Genomic DNA, 20,614 nt, shown 5'->3' on the forward strand with positions numbered 1-20,614 from the left:
ATGTGCGGTGTAATGTGCGGTGTAATGTGCGGTGTAATGTGCGGTGTAATGTGCGGTGTAATGTGCGGTGTAATGTGCGGTGTAATGTGTGGTGTAATGTGCAGTGTAATGTGCGGTGTAATGTGCGGTGTAATGTGCGGTGTAATGTGCAGTGTAATGTGCGGTGTAATGTGCGGTGTAATGTGCGGTGTAATGTGTGGTGTAATGTGCAGTGTAATGTGTGGTGTAATGTGTGGTAATCTTCCTCACCAGGTTGAGCGTTGAGGCGACAGGTGTTGAGGAAGTCAGCGGTGAAGTAGATGTCAACGTCACAGAAGAAGAGGAGAACGTTACCTCCTTTCCAGGCTCTGGCACCCACATCCAGGCCACGCCCACGGGAGAACTCTTCATTCAACTGCAGCAGGGTGAAGTTCCTGAAGTTGAACTCCCTGCCAATCAAGAAAAAGTCGGTATGCTTCTACTATACTGTCTCATCAAAATGTATGTTCTGCTTTACCCCAATATCTTTAAAATAAACCCATAGACACCAGTGGAAGAGGTTTGTAGTAGAGAAAGGCGGGAGAAAGTGCAGAGGGGAGAGAAGAGAGGGAGATAATATAAAAAGGAGGTGATTTCAAGTCCAAACCCAGCATATATTTGCCACTGGGGCTGACAAATAGCCCAAAAGGCATTAGCTTAATTGTTCGAAGTCAATTTATTATCAGGAGTTTTACAGGCTCAACACATCAATGTCAAATGGGTCTTATGTGAGCAGAGGCCTGCGACCCAGATCACACAACACTGTCCTTGTACAACCATGTCTACTTCCTGCTTAGTCTCAATGTTGTAGCTCACAACAACCTCTCCTGATTCAAAAAGTTAAGAGCTTGATAACTAACATTGATTCAGGTGTATAGCTCTGGAATCCATCAAACTCATGGAACGGCTGGAGGTCGCCAGGAGAGGTTTGAGAACCAATGGTAGTTCAACACGCGCGCGCTCGTCTATGACAGCTGGAGCAGAACTAACAAGATCAGATCCGAAAAGTGGCTACATGATGTTTGTGACCCAATTTTTCCTGTATTCCCTCAATAGTTAACTACCTTGGACGAAGAGGGTCCTGAAAAACAGTGTACAACATACTAATGTGGCGCGCTTTGGGACGTGGCCGTGTTTTCTGTGAGGGAAGACTAAGTAATGCTGGTTAATATGCTACTCACTCCGTCAGTGTGACAAATGTACTTTAATATCTCTGCCTCCTTTAGGCATTATCGTCCTTCACCCACAGTAAACAACCGCTGACGGATGTTCCTTTATTACCGTGGAATTATCGACGCTGTGGATAGTGTGGACAGCAGCTGCGAATGAGAGTCTCGACGTTAATACAAGCTTGTTCAGAGAAACAGGAGACGATGACTAAGGTCAAATGCTTACGCATGCACGCACGCGCCCACTGCCGGATCCAGCAAAATAAATGATTCATCAATTCCTAACCTGGGCCTTGCACTTGAGGGAATTAGCTACAATCTTCAGAAAACATTGCAATTAATCGTTTGAGATATGAACACTATATTAGTAATGCATTATTAACGAACGCTCTCATCATAACATAATCACGAATTCATGCCCGTGGATCTTAACACAAACTTTCCAGTTAAAAAGAGAACATCACTCATCTGTGACATAAAAGATCATGTACTGTAGTGTGTTTTTTCCGCTGGTCTGATATTTGCCCAAGACAAGCTATTTCAGTGAGAAAATGTTTTCTTCATCTCACCAGCAGGACTGCAGCCTACCAGCAGATCAGACATGAGGAACATAATCTGATACATTTTATTATGGTGTAATAAAATATATAAAAACAGAATCTTGATCCATGTGCACTTCATGACTGGACTTTCAGTCTGCTATAGCATTGTGTGATTGTTCTGAATGGTGGACAATGGCCACAGACTGATCTTTAGCTTTACAATTTGGTTTAGGCTTTTCTCCATTCGACAGGAGGTGATGTCCAGTTGTAGTAGTTAAGCCCGACACTGCCCTTCAGATTTCCGTTTACAGAGTCGTTCTCCTTGTCATCTCTCTATCAGCATTTAGCCCAGAGGGAAGGGCTTCCTCTGCTTTCCCCAGGGACCTCCTCTCTGCAGTAGATAAACGGTGTATTTGATTTCTGCTTTATCTGTACGGAGCCTGACTCCTATCTGCTGTCAGAATGGAAACATTGATTTAGGACCGGTGTACATGTTCATGTTGATTAGACAAACATCGATTCACCCATGCGTTGGCTGGTGTGCGCAGACAAACAGTCAAACAGACAGACAGATAAACCCACAATGTGCTATAACATATGAAAAGAGCAGAAAGTATTCTTGCAAATGATGTCAATAGATTTGAAAGCCAACTGTTTTGGGTTTTTTATCCCAGGTGCACATTTTCTCTTAAGTCACCAGAAATTCTTAGATATGGAAACATTGTCTGCCAGGACCAGTGAGAGTTGTTTTGCATTGGATAAATACCTTTGAAACCACAAAAATGTGGGATTAAAATAATTTAAAATCTGGCAAATAGGATTTTATTAGGATCACATGAGCAATGGGTTTGGTTATGGATTCAGGTTGGATGGAATATTTTCGCTGTGGTTCAAGCAGACCAAAGATTCAGTCCAAAATACACTGGATATTTCCTAGTGTAATCCCAGTTTGCTTTGAAGGGAATGTCTTTCTGTCTGTTACTGGTCTGAGACAGTTTCTCTCTTCTTCTCTTTCTCTGTCTATCTCATCCATTAGAGTCAAGGCTCTTCCAGCCTCCCTCATGACGGACATCTAGAACAAGCACAAGAAAGAGCTCTGTCTGCCCTGTTTGTCTGCCCTGTCTGTCTGCCCTGTCCGTCTGCCCTGTCTGTCTGCCCTGTCTGTCTGCCCTGTCTGTCTGCCCTGTCTGTCTGCATTGTCTGTCTGCCCTGTCTGTCTGCCCTGCCAATCATGTCTTGTCTGTCTATCTGTCTCAAGGGAAGTGAAATCTTCAACAAGTAGTTCATGACCCCTTGTCTGCCTCCTATTATGCATGAGGAGTCTAAAATTCTGATGTGTGTGAGTGTGCTTGTTTACCCTAAGGAGTATCTATCTGTGTGAGAGCGCTCACCAGTCATTTGTCTGACAGTCCAGACCCCCAGTGTTTTAGAGGGCCCCTTCACTACATGTTTTTAAGAAACACTATCAGTGCTGGTCCTTGCAAAAGGTTGACGTGTGTTAATGCACATTTTTGTAACGTGTTTGTGTGTGAGAGTATGTGAGTGTGCATGCATTTGGAAGAAAACACTTTCAGAACACACTCTGGGTTCCTTATTTCCTGAAAGGAATAATGAGTCATTTATTTACAGCATGCAAGCCCCACCCACCTAATGAGCTCTCGTTTTTCGGATATGTTTTGGCTGTATTTGAGGGGTGCAAAGTCTCCATGCCACTTAAATCTTCCTGGATTGATTGCTTTAATTTTAGTTCAGTGACTTATTGTTCAACAGTTCCTGGTGCTTTAAGTTTTTTCTCCCATTAACGTAATGACCACAGAAACAGTTTTAATGACCTGTCAAAATCATCCAGTAATGGCTGATATGGGCTCAAAGGTCCTTAGTTGCTCAAGGTTTAAGGTCACAGATTTGACTTACTGTCTTGACAACAAAAAAAGGGGAAAAAGGGTATTTGTGACAGGTGTTGATTTTATTAAAAGTAATTTAATAAAATTGTAATAAAACTAAAACAAATCATGTAACTGTAAATAATTTTCTCCATTACAGGTTGCACCATTCATTTATTACTGAATGCAAATTAGGCACTTATTATTTTCATTAATAAAATATATACAATATGTACATATATAAGAAATTGTCAGAAATAAAATGAGATTTGTCAGTAAAATTTACTCTAGCGTCCAGAAGGTCATTCATTATTTGTCTGTGCCAGTACAAGCTTCTGTGTGATATCATTCAGTTCCTAATTCAGTCTCTAATAAGTTTTAGAAAATTCCCAGCGTTTGGAGTATCTTCATCCATGGCCAGATGGTATCATAGAAAAACATTAAAACCGCCAAAGAATTGCAACAAGCATTTGCTGTGTCGTATCTCATCATCTCTTAGGATCTGGTGGTCTGTCTGATTCCCAGAGGATCAGGTCTCTCTTTGGTGATGTTAGGGAGGAGGCATTAGTATTCACTGGGTGCTGCAGGGCTGCTGTTGCTCCTCTCCGGGCATCTGCGGTTCACTGGTGTTCAGCTTTCACCCTGGGCTCCCAAATGTCTCTCCTCCTCACTCTAATCTTCTCAGCTGTTTCGTTTCTCTTTTTGATGTCTCGCTTATCTTCGCTCCTCTCCTCGCTCCCTCATCGACACTAATTATTCATGTCTATCGATTTTCCCTGCTTCGAAAAGCCCTACGTGTCTCTCGGTCCATCTGAATGTGTGGAGTGGGCCTTGTAACTGGTAAAAGTGTATTTGAGATGATAGGACTATATGGCTGTCTGATACAACCCAGGAGTTGAACTTTATTACTACTTGCTCCGTCCCTCAGCTTTGCTTATTTAACTGAATTGGACACAGCGCCTGGCCTGTAGATAGAAACCCATCCACTACAAAAGGGCTAAATAACCTTTGGATAGAGAAGGATTACTTTAATTTAGGCAGGCCAACAGCTCCACATGCTGCCCACTTTTGGATACGGATATTGATGTTAGCAGAGACCTAAAATAAGGGCAAGTACAATTTAGATAATCGACCACAGGTCTGTCCTGTGGGTTTGGATGTCATGCTCATTCCCCCAAGCCGGCAGATCAGTGCTCGACTAAAGTGGCTGATCCAGAGTCAGATTAAGTGTTACGTAACCATGGTGACGGAGCGCATTGGCGACAGAGAGACGTTTATAAGGTGAGAAGAGGAAAGGCTGTAGCAGATACAGCACATACGTTTTGTGTCATGTGAGTTCAACCCGGAACTGTATCAGGATTGGATTCAAAAAGTATTAGTTGACCTGGAGAGGCAAACACTCCTAAAATAATTTGAAAGAAAACAAATGATTGAACCCAGGTCTGACTTGGGCTCAATCAGGGGAGTTGTTCTGGCCGTTAGGTTATCTGAGTAATGGTGGCAAAAAAAAAAAAGTAGTACTAGGGACTGTCTTTGTAGAGCTCAGTTCAAAGCGACTTTGAAATTATTGTTTGTAATGGAAAGCTCCGTTTGGTTTGAGTCAACTGTGAGTCTGTCTAGAGAATATCAAAACATGTCTTGCTACACACTGTGTCTACGCCTCTATGGTATTTGCTGCGGACTGAAGTGAGCAGATTCTCCAAGGACCCACAAAGCCCCTCCATGCACAGTGAGAGAACTCATTAGAGGAGGTCACTGTCTCAGAGGGAACGTACAAGGACTTCATCTCGCCTTTCTCTTTCTCTCACTATTCAGACTGTCGCAACCAAACTGCCAAGGCTGTTCTCAGAGACAGAAGAACTGTTGAGAGAATGACATGCCTTTGAGTGAAAGACCTTGGCTGTCATCAGATTTCTCTTTCCACAACACTGCCTGTCTCATTGTCAATGAGATAGAGATAGAGAGAGAGAGAGAGAGAGAGAGAGAGAGAGCTGTTGTATGCAAACAATTCACAGTGCAACATGAGGTGTGTGCAACTCTCTCCTCTCCCTCTCTCTCTTTCCCCCCACTCTTGCTCTCTCCTCTCCCTCTCTCTCTTTCCCCCCACTCTTCCTCTCTCTCTTCCTCTCTCTCTTCCCCCCTACTCTTCCTCTCTCTCTCTCTCTCTCTCTCTCTCCGTCTCTCCTTTCTCCTATCCACTCTTCCTACTTTCTTTCTCTCCTTTCCTCGTTCCCTCATTCCTTCCCTCCTTCTCTCTTTCTTTCTTTCCCTCTCTCTCTCCTTTCTCTTTCTACCCCTGCAATCTATCATCCCAGGGGTGGGTACAGCATCACCATGGCTACCTGCCAGACAATCAGCACAGTAGCAGTAACCACAACATGATCTCAAACTGACCCTGGACCTGTCATTTTCTCTGCACGCAAAGAGGTCAATATTACACTAATTCCACAGCGACGGCTGTCAGCACTGATCCCAGACCTGTAATATCCGACACTGGCAGAGGTCACTGAGTGGCTCTGTTTGACCCTCCTTCTACATTATTCATTAGATGAGACAGGGCTTTCTGAGTAACCAGGGAGAGACAGAAGGGTGTGTGTGTGTTTGTGTGCGGGCTTGTGGTGCATTTCTGCAGCTTGATTAAATCTGTGATTTTATTTCCTGTATCTGAAATGACTATCGCTGTTTATCTGATTCCATCCAAACACGCACATGTTTGTGTGTGTGTGCACGGACTATGTGTGTAAGCGTGTGTGAGCTTCTTGCGGGTATGTCTGTGAGCATATATGTAAGACCATGCGTGTGTTTATGTGTGTGTGGGCACGGAGGTTGCGTTTGTGTGCATGTAATATATGTGAAGAAAGTATGTGAGCACGCATGCTAGTGCGTGTGGGCATGTTGCAGGACTTAGTCTTGTGATTCGATTTCATGGATCTGAAACTGCCTTGGCTGTTTATTAGATCCCACTCACAAAGATGCTGCTACCAGAGTGTGTCCACCCACCTAGACGTGTTCTCCAGCGTGCTCCTGACTTCATTCATCTGGTCCTTCCCGAAGTACACCACAGTGAGATGAACACGACCGTCCTGGCGTACACACACCTCCCTGCAACAACACACGTGAATGAATGAACAATGAATGAAGCAGAACGGAGGATTTGTTGTGAACTAACCAATTGCTGACAGAACCAACGGAAGGAACAGAGGACACTTAGCCAAAGGCAGAACTGGGTCGAAATAGATTATTTTCTTTCAACAGCATTTAGCTATCCAGCGCAACAGAACCAACAGAACCCCCCTCCTCCCATTTGCTATGCAAGATAAGTAGAGACAAAACCCATAAATATAAGAAAACAGAATACTTTTGTTGTCAGGTCAGATCAAAGGGTACCGTGTGATCATACTACAGCCCTAGGTACAGCCGAATAAACACCACGTTATTGTACATGATGTGGACAGGCTACGATCTGTACTGTTACTTTACGGACCAAAAGAAAAGACCAGGCTACAGACAGCAGCGTAGAATGTTCTATGGCCATCTCCAGCCCTGGTGTGACATTCCAGAACTCTAGCAGTGGACATTCTGATGGGGGCATGCCGAATGTACCACAAGGACGCAGAGCTTCTCATGACACGCATTCGAAGACCAATCCTGAATCAGTCTCCGAAATCACCCTTGGTCTCCCCTGGTCACAGAACACGTCTCCGATATCACCCTTGTTCTCCCCCGGTCACAGATCACGTCACTGAAATCACGTCACTGAAATCACGTCACTGAAATCACGTCACTGAAATCACCCTTGTTCTCCCCCAGTCACAGATCACGTCACTGAAATCACCCTTGGTCTCCCCCGGTCACAGATCACGTCACTGAAATCACCCTTAGTCTCCCCTGGTCACAGATCACGTCACTGAAATCACCCTTGGTCTCCCCCGGTCACAGATCACGTCACTGAAATCACCCTTGGTCTCCCCCGGTCACAGATCACGTCACTGAAATCCCCCTTGGTCTCCCCCGGTCACAGATCACGTCACTGAAATCACCCTTGGTCTCCACCGGTCACAGATCACATCATTGAAATCACCCTTGGTCTCCCCCGGTCACAGATCACGTCTCCGAAATCAACATTGGTCTCCCCCGATCACAGATCACGTCACTGAAATCACCCTTGGTCTCCCCCGGTCACAGATCACATCTGAATAATGTATACCTGTCGCTGTTTTGAATTTCACAGATTGAGGGTGAGCCATCCTCTGGTATTTAAACAGCAAAGGTTAGACTTAATAAATGCAGGGGTTTTTGGAATAAGTATTTCTCAATATTTTTATGAATAGTTATTTAGGAATATATTGCAGAGAAAGTGGAGCTATTGAAGCTTTGTTAATGCTCTACTGTCCTGTCATACATATACATAATATACACTCACCTAAAGGAACACCATACTAATACTGTGTTTGACCCCCTTTCGCCTTCAGAACTGCCTTAATTCTACGTGGCATTGATTCAACAAGGTGCTGAAAGCATTCTTTAGAAATGTTGGCCCATATTGATAGGACAGCATCTTGCAGTTGATGGAGATTTGTGGGATGCACATCCAAGACACGAAGCTCCCGTTCCACCACATCCCAAAGATGCTCTATTGGATTGAAATCTGGTGACTGTGGGGGCCATTTCAGTACAGTGAACTCATTGTCAGGTTCAAGAAACCAATTTGAAATGATTCGAGCTTTGTGACATGGTGCATTATCCTGCTGGAAGTAACCATCAGAGGATGGGTACATGGTGGTCATAAAGGGATGGACATGGTCAGAAACAATGCTCAGGTAGGCCGTGGCATTTAAACGATGCCCAATTGGCACTAAGGGGCTTAAAGTGTGCCAAGAAAACATCCCCCACACCATTACACCACCACCACCAGCCTGCACAGTGGTAACAAGGCATGATGGATCCATGTTCTCATTCTGTTTACGCCAAATTCTGACTCTACCATCTGAATGTCTCAACAGAAATCGAGACTCATCAGACCAGGCAACATTCTTCCAGTCTTCAACTGTCCAATTTTGGTGAGCTCATGCAAATTGTAGCCTCTTTTTCCTATTTGTAGTGGAGATGAGTGGTACCCGGTGGGGTCTTCTGCTGTTGTAGCCCATCCGCCTCAAGGTTGTGCGTGCTTTGCTGCATACCTCGGTTGTAACGAGTGGTTATTTCAGTCAAAGTTGCTCTTCTATCAGCTTGAATCAGTCGGCCTATTCTCCTCTGACCTCTAGCATCAACAAGGCATTTTCGCCCCCACAGGACTGCCGCATACTGGATGTTTTTCCCTTTTCACACCATTCTTTGTAAACCCTAGAAATGGTTGTGCGTGAAAATCCCAGTAACTGAGCAGATTGTGAAATACTCAGACCGGCCCGTCTGGCACCAACAACCATGCCACACTCAAAATTGCTTAAATCACCTTTCTTTCCCATTCTGACATTCAGTTTGGAGTTCAGGAGATTGTCTTGACCAGGACCACACGGCTAAATGCATTGAAGCAACTGCCATGTGATTGGTTGATTAGATAATTGCATTAATGAGAAATTTAACAGGTGTTCCTAATAATCCTTTAGGTGAGTGTAGTGTGTGTGTACAAACCCAAAAAGGTTGGGACACTACAATTGTGAATAAAAACAGAATGCAATGATGTGGAAGTTTCAAATTTCAATATTTTATTCAGAATACAACATATATGACATATCAAATGTTGAAACTGAGAAAATGTATCACTTTAAGGGAAAAATTAGTTGATTTTAAATTTCATGGCATCAACACATCTCAAAAAAGTTGGGACAAGGACACGTTTACCACTGTTTGGCATCCCCTCTTCTTTTCATAACAGACTGCAAACATCTGGGGACTGAGGAGACAAGTTGCTCAAGTTTATGAATAGGAATGTCGTCCCATTCTTGTCTAATACAGGCTTCTAGTTACTCAACTGTCTTAGGTCTTCTTTGTCGCACCTTCCTCTTCATGATGCGCCAAATGTTTTCTATGGGTGAGAGATCTGGACTGCAGACTGGCCATTTCAGTACCTGGATCCTTCTTCTATGCAGCCATGACATTGTAATTGATGCAGTATGTGGTCTGGCATTGTCATGTTGGAAAATGCAAGGTCTTCCGTGAAAGAGACGACGTCTGGATAGGAGCATATGTTGTTCTAGAACTTGGATATAACTGTCAGCATTGATGGTGCCTTTCCAGATGTGTAGGCTGCCCATGCCACACGCACTCATGCAACCCCATACCATCAGATATGCAGGCTTCTGAACTGAGCGCTGATAACAACTTGGGTTGTCCTTGTCCTCTTTAGTCCAGATGACATGGCGCCCCAGTTTTTCAAAATGAACTTCAAATGTTGATTCAGTCCATTTTAAATGATCCTTGGCCCAGAAAAAATGCCAGCGCTTCTGGATCCTGTTTAGATACAGCTTCTTTTTTGACCTATAGAGTTTAAGCCGGCAACGGCGAATGGCACGGTGGATTGTGTTCACCGACAATGTTTTCTGGAAGTATTTCTGAGCCCATGTTGGGATTTCCATTACAGTATCATTCCTGTATGTGATGCAGTGCCGTCTGAGGGCCTGAAGATCATGGTTTTCCGGCCTTGACCCTTACGCACAGAGATTGTTCCAGATTCTCTGAATCTTTGGAAGATATTATGCACTGTAGATGATGATAACTTCAAACTCTTTGCAATTTTTCTCTGAGAAATTGCCCCACTATTTTTCGCCGCAGCATTGGTGGAATTGGTGATCCTCTGCCCATCTTGACTTCTGAGAGGCACTGCCACTCTGAGAGGCTCTTTTTATACCCAATCATGTTGCCAGTTGACATAATTGTCCTCCAGCTGTTCCTTATCTGTACATTTAACTTTTCCGGCCTCTTATTGCTACCTGTCCCAACTTTTTTGGTATGTGTAGCTCTCATGAAATCCAAAATGAGCCAATATTTGGCATGACATTACAAATTGTCTCACTTTCAACATTCGATATGTTATCTATATTCTATTGTGAATTAAATATAAGTTTATGAAATTTGTAAATTATTCCATTCCTTTTTTACTCACAACTTTTTTGGAATCGGGTTTGTACTATTTTGTAGTGTGTGTGTGTGTGTTTGTGTGGTTCCTTTGTGTACATCTCTTTCCTATATGCTGTGCTCAGTAAATGTGTCAGCCTGATTTTGAAAGGCTGTCAGTTCTACCTAACTTTCTTCTGCTCTCCATGTGAAGAACCTGCACGTGGTACACACACACACACACACACACAGTATTTCTACCTTAAATATGGATGAGACCAAAGCTTTTACTCAGCGATTCAGCAAACCTTTGTACAGCTCGAACAGCAGTGCTATATCACAGGTTCCTGCTGAGTCCAGGGGGCAGTTTAATGTGTTTGGGTTTAAGAATGCTACTAAGCAGGATTTGCCGGGGAAAAAGCATCAAAGCCTTTATAAGCAGCTGTGCAGGAGTGTAACAAATTACAGGAATTAAAGAGTCCATCAACGTTTCTAGCAGACCAAGAGAGTCATAGTGTAGCTATCAGAGTCCAAACAGAGCAATTACAATTGTTAAGTAGGAAGGCTTACAGCTGTGACAGGCTAGGAATGTGTCAAACACTGAGACGTACTGTACATTCTGATTCACATGGTCTGCCATCATTCCTGTTCAATCCAATTTTCAGTTAACACATGAAATAATCCCAGTTAACAAACAAACAAGCATTTTCATTTACATAAGAGCTCTTATCCTACCCTTTTATTAGCTTGTTCGACCCAGTATTCCAGCAAATGGGAGTTGCAAGTGAGAGCAGAGGGGCAGCCGATAACATGCATGAATAATTTAGTTGCTCCCACCACACCTGAAGTTGTGCATGAAGTGTCTGAACTTGTCAGCTCTCTGGGAGAGGGGCACTATGATGTTGATGGGGACATTGGCCGTGTCCACCCTCTCGTTCTTCACCTTCATCAGCGGCCCGAAGGGACGGAACAGAACCAGCCTCCTGAACTCGCGGCTCTGGTCTCCTTTGAAGGTGAGCTCGTACAGAGTGCCTTTGTCCTTCTCTGTCCGGGCGATACCTGCCGAATAGGAAATAATTGTTTTACCCATAGGCCGCAACTGTCTGCAGGCATGTATTGAACATGCACGCAAGGAAAGGGATGCACACACACAGGCACACACACACACACACCGTTGAACTGCGGTGCAGTTCATTTCTTTATTAGTTTATTTAACACTGATGTAATAATGGCTGATATTTTGGACCCTCTCTCGTGGTTTGTAGGCAAACTCTGTCAGACTCAGCAAGACGGTCCATTACTACTGTAGTTGCACGGTCAACAATCTGTCAACTGAAGAATCAGTTCGCCACTTCACTGCCTGGATTTGTAAGCGCTTTCTGACATTGAAGGATAGGTTGTGTGGCCGTGGGAGACAGAGACAAAGAAATATAGAGACAGAGGAGAGAGACAGGGAGAAGAGAGAGAGACAGAAGAGAGAGAGAGAGACAGGGAGAAGAGAGAGAGACAGAAGAGAGAGAGAGAGACAAGGAGAAGAGAGAGAGACAGGGAGAAGAGAGAGAGACAGAAGAGAGTGAGAGAGACAGGGAGAAGAGAGTGAGACAGAATAGAGTGAGAGTAGGACAAAGACTAAGGGACATTACAGGCACTTTATTTAAGGCAGTACATTTTAGTGATCAACAGGGTATTTCAGGCCTCTCTAGCGGACAGCATCTCAGGCTTCACTTCAGACTGTGTCCGGCCGGGGACCTGGGCCCTTTTCCACTGTGACAGCTGAAAAAGAGGGCCTACGCAAACAGATCCTACTGTAATGCATGTGAAGTGTGTATGGGTATGTATGATCACCCTGGATTACACCGTCTTATAGTAGTTAGGTGTTCCCAGACATATCACTCAGCGACAATACAGCTAACCCGTTAGGAAACTCAACACAGTAATCTTCATTGTTACCACAGCTGTACACAGCTGTCATTTAAAACGTCTTGTTTTCTGGAATTAAAATCAAACAAGTCTCGACAGATGTTTCGACTGACTGGAGAACTACAAACCAAAGTGTGAGATTCATCATGATAAAAACAGAAAATACTTGAGTAAAACAATTCTTAGAATTGATTTCTTTACAGAAAAGTTCTGTACACCGATTTCAAACACTGCCCTATTCGTGTCAAGTAGCTACCCAGCGGGGCTCCCGAATGCAACAGCGCTCTAGGTCATTGGCTCGCAAAACAACTGTGAGTTCAAATCCTGATCGTTAACTGTGAGTGTGAGTCCTGCAGAGGGCAGTGCAAATTGTTGGATGTTGAAAAGAATCTTGTCTCTTCACACTCTAGTGACTTCTTGTGATAGGTTGGGCGTCTGCATTGAGTGAGTCCGTGAAGCGGAAAAGATTTTTCAGGACAGGATTTTCCTCCTTATATTGTAGCCTGCGATCTGTGTCTCTCGAATATTGACGAACACAAGACAAGGTTATTTTTATTGATCTGAGTCTTGTCAGTGTTAAAGTCTTTCATTTCAATTTCAGTCACGTGGTAAAAGGTAAAACCACATGAAATGCATTTTTAAAAGGTCACCTCTTCCCTGGACTATATAGGCAACAACGATATATACACTGTGTATATGTGTGATTGTGTGTATGTATGTATATATATATATATATATATATATATATATATATATATATATATACATATGTATACATACACACATTTACATACATATACATGAATACACAGTATACACTGATAAACCAAAACATTATAACTCACAGGTGAAGCGAATAACATTGATCATCTCCTAACACGGGCACATGTCAAGGTCTGGGTAGATTAGATGGTAAATTAACAATCAGTTCTCGTAGTCAACGTGTTGGATGCAGGAGAAATGGGCAGGAGTAAATACCCTGAGTGACTTTGAAAAGGGACAAATTGTTATGGCCAAACCACTGGGTCAGAGCATCTCTGAAATGGCAAGGGGCACTCCCAGTCAAGAGTGGTACCTACCGACAGTGGTCCGAGGAGGGACAAACCACAAACCGGCGACAGGGTATTGGGCCCCCAAGGCTCATCGATGGACAAGAGCAGCAAAGGCTTTCCTGTCTGGTCCGAACCAACAGAAGGTTACTGTGGCACAAGTCACAGACGATTTTAATGATGTTACGAGAGGAATGTGTCACAACACACAGTGCATCGGACTCTGCTGCGTATGGGGCTTCGTAGCCGCAGACCAGAGTGCCCATGATGACCCTGCCCACTGTCGAAAGCAACTACCATGGACACGCGAGTGTCAGAACTGGACCTTGGAGCAGTGGAAGAATGTTGCCTTGTCCGATGAGTCCCGTTTTCTTTTATATCACATGACGACAAGCCGGTGGAGGGAGTGTGATGTTTTGGGCAATGTTCTGCTGGGAAACCCTGAGTCTGGGCATTCATGTGGATGTCAATTTGACACGTGCCACCTACCTAAACATCGTTGCAGACCAGGTACACCCCTTCATGGCAGTGATATTCCCTGATGACAGTGGCCTCTTTCAGCAAGATAATCCACCCCGCCACACTGCACACATTGTTCGGGAATGGTTTGAGGAACATGATGAAGATTTCAAGGTGTTGGCCTGACCTCCAAATTCCCCAGATCCCAAACCAATTGAACCTCTTTGGGATGCGCTGGACCAACAAGTCAGATCCACGGCGGCTACACCTTGCAGTATCTGCTGCTAATGTCTTGGTGCCTGATACCATGGGACACTTTCCTGGGTCTTGTAGAGTCCATGCCTCGGTGGGTCGGCGCTGTTTTGGCAGCAAGCTGAGGACCATCAGCATATTAAACAAGTGGTTGTAATGCTTTGGCTCATCAATGTATCTCCATAGAGATAGAATTGTGTCAAGGCATAGATCAGGGGATGGTTAAATTGCTAAAGAAACATTTCCAGGAGCACAGTAGGCTCCATCATTGTGAAATGGAAGACTAGTAGAGTCTTCGGGCCAAACTAAGTAACTGGACATGAATTGCTTAGTTCAGGGAGGTGACCAAGGACCCAATGGCAACTCTAACAGACATTATGAGTTTCTTCACAGAGTACCTGCCAGAAGGACAACCATCTCTGAACCTCTCAATCAATCTGGTCCTTATGGTAGAGTGGCTAGACAGAAGTGCAGAGTAAAAGTCATAAGATTTGCTGTCTGGAGTTCACAAAATGGCACTTACAGGACCCTGAGAGCATGAGGAAAAAGATTATCTGAGCTGATGAGACCAAAATAGAATTATCTTAGAAGAAGACCATAACAAAACCAAATTTGGAGAAAGTGAAGGGGTCAGAATGCTTTCCGAAGACACTGTGTTTACATATCCAGGATATCACAACATTGCAGTAGAATCTAGTACAGCATTAACATCATGTACTGTTTCCTGAAGTGCTCTAAAAACGTCGATAGAAACGCAGGATGCTAAAAAAAAGAGAGAAAAGTAACACAGACAAATATCTGGTGATCCCCAGTCCGATAGTGGAAACACTGACTTCCTGTGATAAGAGCACTCCTCTTCTCACTCTGGGGACGGGGAGGCCCGCGGCTGCACAGCCTATCCTCCACGCAGCGCACAAACTCACTCTGACACGTTCGCACAGCACAGCTCCCTTTCCACCCAAACCGTTTCTCTCCCTCTCATTCACTGTGTCGTTCTCTTTTGCACCCTTTTCCTCTCGTTTTCTCTCTTTGCCATTTGTGTCTTGCACCCCCCCCCCTTTTCATTTCACCCTGTTCCTCTTATTCCGTGCGGTCTTGCTTTAGTCATTCTTTCTACATGGCAGCTGAGGAAATACACTCTGGGCAGTTCCTGAAAACCACCATTCAACACAGCCAACGGGCAATGTTCAGTATTTGTGTTGAGTCGCGGCTCGCTGGCTGAGAATTGGCAGGGCGCTAATGGTCTCTTTGTAATAGTCAGCATCTCAACAAGCTTCAAGTTGTCTGAGTGAATGAAAAGGTACTTGTCCACTGGTACAATTCAGTTAAAAGGCCAGGCATGGAGAACTTCATTGCTAAGCTAAAGCCAGTTGCCAGTCCATTTAATAGCCTTATATAGCGGCTTTCTTCTTTGTGGTGGAACAATAGTTGTCACTTGTGATTTGCTCAACACCCACAACACAGCTACAGAGTACTCTTTGGCTTACTAATTTACAAACTTGAGCATCTACAGAAGGGATGGCCAACTGGCGGCCTCTGTTTTTGTGGAACCTGCTCAGTTAGAATAATACCAAATCATAGTGTACCATTTCAAAATGTGATTTGGCATTTTTTGGTATTTCTTGTTTTTTACTGTCACTAGTTCATTTAATATTTACTTAAATAAATTTTTATCCAAAAGCTTTCAAAACTTGTAATAATGGTCCCCCAATGATATTGTTAGTCACTCTCAGTCAGATCATATATAAAATGCCAACATCAAAAAAATGCTAAACTTCCTTTTTACTCCACGCTGAAATTTCATGACATGTGCTTTACAGCTGAAAGATCCTATTTAATTCCCATGGTAAAATGTGTAGAATTTCTTAAAACTGGCTCAACATTTTTCCTAACCCACCATGGCAAAATTTAATTCCTGAAAATGAGGTAAAAAATATTTTGTCTCAGACTGAAAGAGACTGAGGGGTATGTCTCTAATACTGAATTCATCCATTTTTGTGGTCCCATCCTCATTACAGTTGCCCATCCCTGACTTACAGTAAACAAATATTTTCTTCAGAACTGAAAAGAACCAGACAGAGCAAAAAAAATTAGACAGGGATTTGTCCAAAACAAACTGTTGTTGCAAGACAGCCATTCTCATTGCAAAACGTTTTCCATGAGTCAAGAGTAAAACATTTAGCAACAGACTAAACTTTTTGCAACATAATCGGCTTAATGAATCTACACCATGTCTTTCAAGGCAGAGGCACTGGATATAATACAGCCATATGACCAGTAACTGAAAAAGGGTCATAATCAAATAATATCCAATTATTTTTTTGTGTGCCTGTGTCATGACAAAAGGCTTGGGTGCACACACACACTCTTCCAGGTGCATGCAAGTATCAGTCAGAAAGTAAAGACGTAGACCTATCTGATAAAGCCCCTACCTCTATACTTGTAGAGATGATAAACACTCAGTGAAAAGCAGCTTTGCTTATTTCCTATATTAAATCATCCTGGACTGACCGGAAATCCTGGTTTGGCTCGTCAGCACCCTGCAGCAGGGTCCATTGTCTCAGAGTTCTCTTTGATTCTGAGTATTTTTCATTTTGTGACATCACAGCTCAACACCACCCAGACATATACTGCAGTAGAACAGGTTTACTGGAATGAGCAGAAGTATACGTTTCCTTTTTCTCTGTAGGAAATGAGCATGGGCCATTTTTGTCTTATTTTGTGTTATTTGCTAGAGAATTCAATTTTGGTGTTAAAAATAATAATATTATTAAGCAATAAGCCAAGAGTGGGTGAAGAAAATGGCAGATACTGTATATCACGGCTTAAAGCTGTTCTTAGGCACAACGCAGAAATACAACCCCAAACCGTGGTATATTGACTACATAAAGCAAACCCCTAAGTTGTCTTTTTGGTGTAATACTACAAAGGCACCAACGCAAATAGAACCGTAAATATTTCGGCTGATGGCAGTTGTTCCATAATATGGTTGTTGTTGTGTCCTTATTTTCAGTGACTCACCTTCTATGAAGTCAGACGGTGAGTAGACCTTGGTGGTTCTGCTCTGGTCTGCTCCATCTCGGGGGGTGTTAAGGCTCCGCAGGGCTGTCTCCAGAGCTTCATTAAGCTCGTCTCTCCGGTCCTTCCTCACAGGCTTCTCTTCAGGGTGCCTGGTCAGGCCCATCTCCAGCTGGTACACCTTCTGCAGGGTGAAGCTCTCGAAGGGCACCACGGCGTACTCACTGGGTAGCCTGGTCCCCTGGTGCACCTCGGCGCGGCCCAGCTGACTGCGCAGAAACTCCTGGAGGTCCGCATGGCTCCGGTCGGCCCCCGGACCCTGGCCCCCCTCGGCCAGGATCCCCCCCGCTGGGGACTGGCCACCTCTGCCTCCCCCCACTGCCCGGTCCATGGAATCCTGAACACCTTTCAGCTGCTCGCTGCGCTCCTGCAGCGCCTCCTTCAGCTGGGCGATTTGTTTTTTCAAACTGGCGATATGGAGCTTGTGTTGCTCCTCGCGCTCCGCAAGCATTATATGGTACCCCTCCCGTCCCGTGGGTCCGCCTTGAGCCGCCCTTGTGCCCCCCTGTGCCCCGACCCCCAGCCCGGGGCGTGGCAAGGCGTGGCTCACCAGGCCGTCCTCGGAGTGGGGGCTGCAGGTCATGACGTACAGCAGGGAGAGCGAGCTGCACGCCAGGATGAGCAGCACGCCGACGCGGGACACCCAGGCCAGGAGACCCCTCCGCAGCATCCCGCTATCGGCCCTCGGGTCCACGGACACGCTCCCGGGATGTACAGTCTCGCTGCCCGCTGGAACGCGTCAATCGGCGCACTTGGGTCACCGCCGTCTGTTTATTCAGCCCGAATGGTCGCCCCGGAAACGAAAGGGCTCAGTGTCTCACCATGGCACCGGTCTATGTCCGTATTCCTCATCGGTGGGTCTGCTATTAAAGCGGAGGTGTATTGGCCACGTTTTCATCCGCTCAGGCTGTGGCCCGGGAAGGTTTGACGAAGTCCAGAACCTGGAACTGTTGCCATTCATCAATGACTCACATCCCAAGTGGGCTGACTACTTTCGCGGTTCAGTGTTATTTCTTGTTTGTTTTCCGCCGCCGCATCACACGGTTCTGAAGGAATGTCTGTCTGTCGGCGAATTCAGCAACTATTCCACTGGACTCATGTTTTGGGATGGTGACACATTATTTGTCATGAGACTGTCTGAGTAAACTGCACAGAGAGGAGTGAGAACCCAAACCAAATCCTCTGATAGGAACGTGGACGCATATCCATGGCTGTCTGCAGTTTCCTCATGCATAGTCTACTACTTCCATGAGTCGCCTTCTGGAGAGAAAGAGATAGCGATGGAGTAGGAGGGGTGAGAGAGAAAAGGGGAGAGAGAGAGGGAGCGAGAGTGGGAGAGACAGAGAAAGAGGGTTATAGCTCAGTCTGTGTGAAAGCCTGTTTAAGGCTTATGAGTAGATTATATCATCATCACCATCATTAAAGGGACATTCCAGGTTTTATTTGTGCATATTAGGCGGTATTTTCCGCATACTTTTAGAGTTAAAGCACCATGCAGAAAGTTTTTTAATCCAAGTGGAATTCCTGAGTTTTTTTGGCTGGCCATACTGGTGGTAGTGGTTGACCTCAGCAATTTCAATGGGCTTCAAAACCGCTACAATGTCTCCATCAAAACACTTGGCATTAAGGTGTATCATTCAAATGGTGTGTTTCCTGCTAAGTCTTTATTTTGAAACGTTTGACTTAAACAGTTCTTAATGCTCATAATATCAGAAATAGCTGTGTGTTTTTTTAGATTGATATGTGTGTAGCCCACAAAGACATGAGATGGCTTTAGATTCTTTCAAAACGTTGTGGGGACGTTTTGGAAGACAGTGGGATGTGTTTTGTGGTAAATCCTAAACTACCACTGGTATGACTCATGCAAGTGACTGAGCCAGCCAAAGAAGATCAGGAAGCATTTTCTGTGTGATGCTACAACACTAAAACTAGGTGGAAAATGTGATCTACAATACACAAAGAAAAGAATATCCCTTTAACATTGTAGTAATCATAATCAATCTACATAATCTAGACGTATACATGCTTTAGTTTGAGAAATTTCAGCTGCCTGAAAATTAACAGCATCAATTTGTGGCTTATCTTCATTGGGTGCAGTGTCAATCCTCTTTTTTTTTGAAAGGATACAAATAGAAAAACCTGGGAGAGCTTGAGGTCACTAAGTCTTATACAGAAGATTGGATACAGCATGAGGGCGTAGGGAAGGAACACAGTCTCAATATCTAACTCAGATTGGAAAACATGCCAGGCAATTTTCAAATGTTTATTTTGATACTAGGGTTAAGAATGGGTTTGGACCCAGCGACACAGCCAAGCCAAGCATTCTCTCTAACTGAACAACAATGTTGTCGGTGAGGAAAGTGTGATGGGATGGGGCTGTTCTAAAAGACTGAATATTTGGTCTGTTTGGTCTGCTTCTCCTAGGTGGAAGAACAGGATCAGTGGAAGTCTAAACAAACTGTCTCTCTATTTTGTGTCTCTCTGTGTCTGTGTGTCTTCCGCTCCATCTGTATTAATTTCAAGTTGGCATGAGTGTTACAAGTGCCAAAGCAAATGGAAAATAACAAACATAAGACAAAATATAAAACTCTCAAAGTAAACAGTACACATGCAAATATAGAGGCATTTAACATGTTATATTGTTAGAAACGTACAGTGTTATTAAGATTTGCTCATAGTTATGAGTATGAATGTATTTATATGGCTGAGGATAAGACTGTCTGATAATTTATTGAAATGTACTATGATACATGTCTTGATAGCAAGGCCATATTCATTGAGTCTGTACATAACCAAGGTTTTTCACAACTATTCTGCCAAACGTCTTGTGTATTCTGCAAAGTCTTTGTTAAGAGCCAAGGTTGGTTCTTAACAGTTCGTCAAATAGTTAACTTATTCTTGTTTTCTCATGATGTGATTGGTTCTGTGTTGCTCTTCTGAGGCTCAGTGGGGTTTGTTTTGGTTTGTAAACAGTTCCCAAAAGCAGCTAGATTTTTTTTGTGTAGATCAGAGCTTTGTTATGGAAGGTTTCAGAATCAATTTTATTTAGGCGGGTGTAAAAAATATCAGCTATTTCAGCCTCAGCACTGCATACATTATTTGGTGTTTTGTGTTGTACTCTGATACTACTTCAGCAAAATTGTGCATGCAGAGTCTCACATGTCTATTTTTCCCTGTTGTGTGAATCCTTG

The 20,614-nt window shown here is 44.0% G+C and overlaps 1 protein-coding gene across 2 annotated transcripts in view; it reads right to left on the reverse strand.

The window, feature by feature from the left end:
* The window catches only part of csgalnact1a (chondroitin sulfate N-acetylgalactosaminyltransferase 1a), a 40,721-nt gene that overhangs the window by 3,710 nt on the left and 16,397 nt on the right, over positions 1–20,614 (reverse strand). Inside the window, exons 2-5 of one of the 2 annotated variants that reach the window (XM_020053024.2) lie at positions 17,367–18,680; positions 11,508–11,724; positions 6,613–6,714; positions 250–428 (exon numbers count right to left, since the gene is read on the reverse strand). In XM_020053024.2, coding sequence (XP_019908583.1) covers positions 250–428; positions 6,613–6,714; positions 11,508–11,724; positions 17,367–18,093 — 1,225 coding nt within the window. In that variant the 5' untranslated portion in view covers positions 18,094–18,680. Of the gene's footprint in view, positions 1–249; positions 429–6,612; positions 6,715–11,507; positions 11,725–17,366; positions 18,684–20,614 lie in introns of both variants that reach the window. The other variant, XM_010898282.3, reaches the window with a different exon arrangement.

Source organism: Esox lucius, chromosome 14, assembly GCF_011004845.1.
Source record: "Esox lucius isolate fEsoLuc1 chromosome 14, fEsoLuc1.pri, whole genome shotgun sequence".
Taxonomy (NCBI): Eukaryota; Metazoa; Chordata; class Actinopteri; order Esociformes; family Esocidae; genus Esox; species Esox lucius.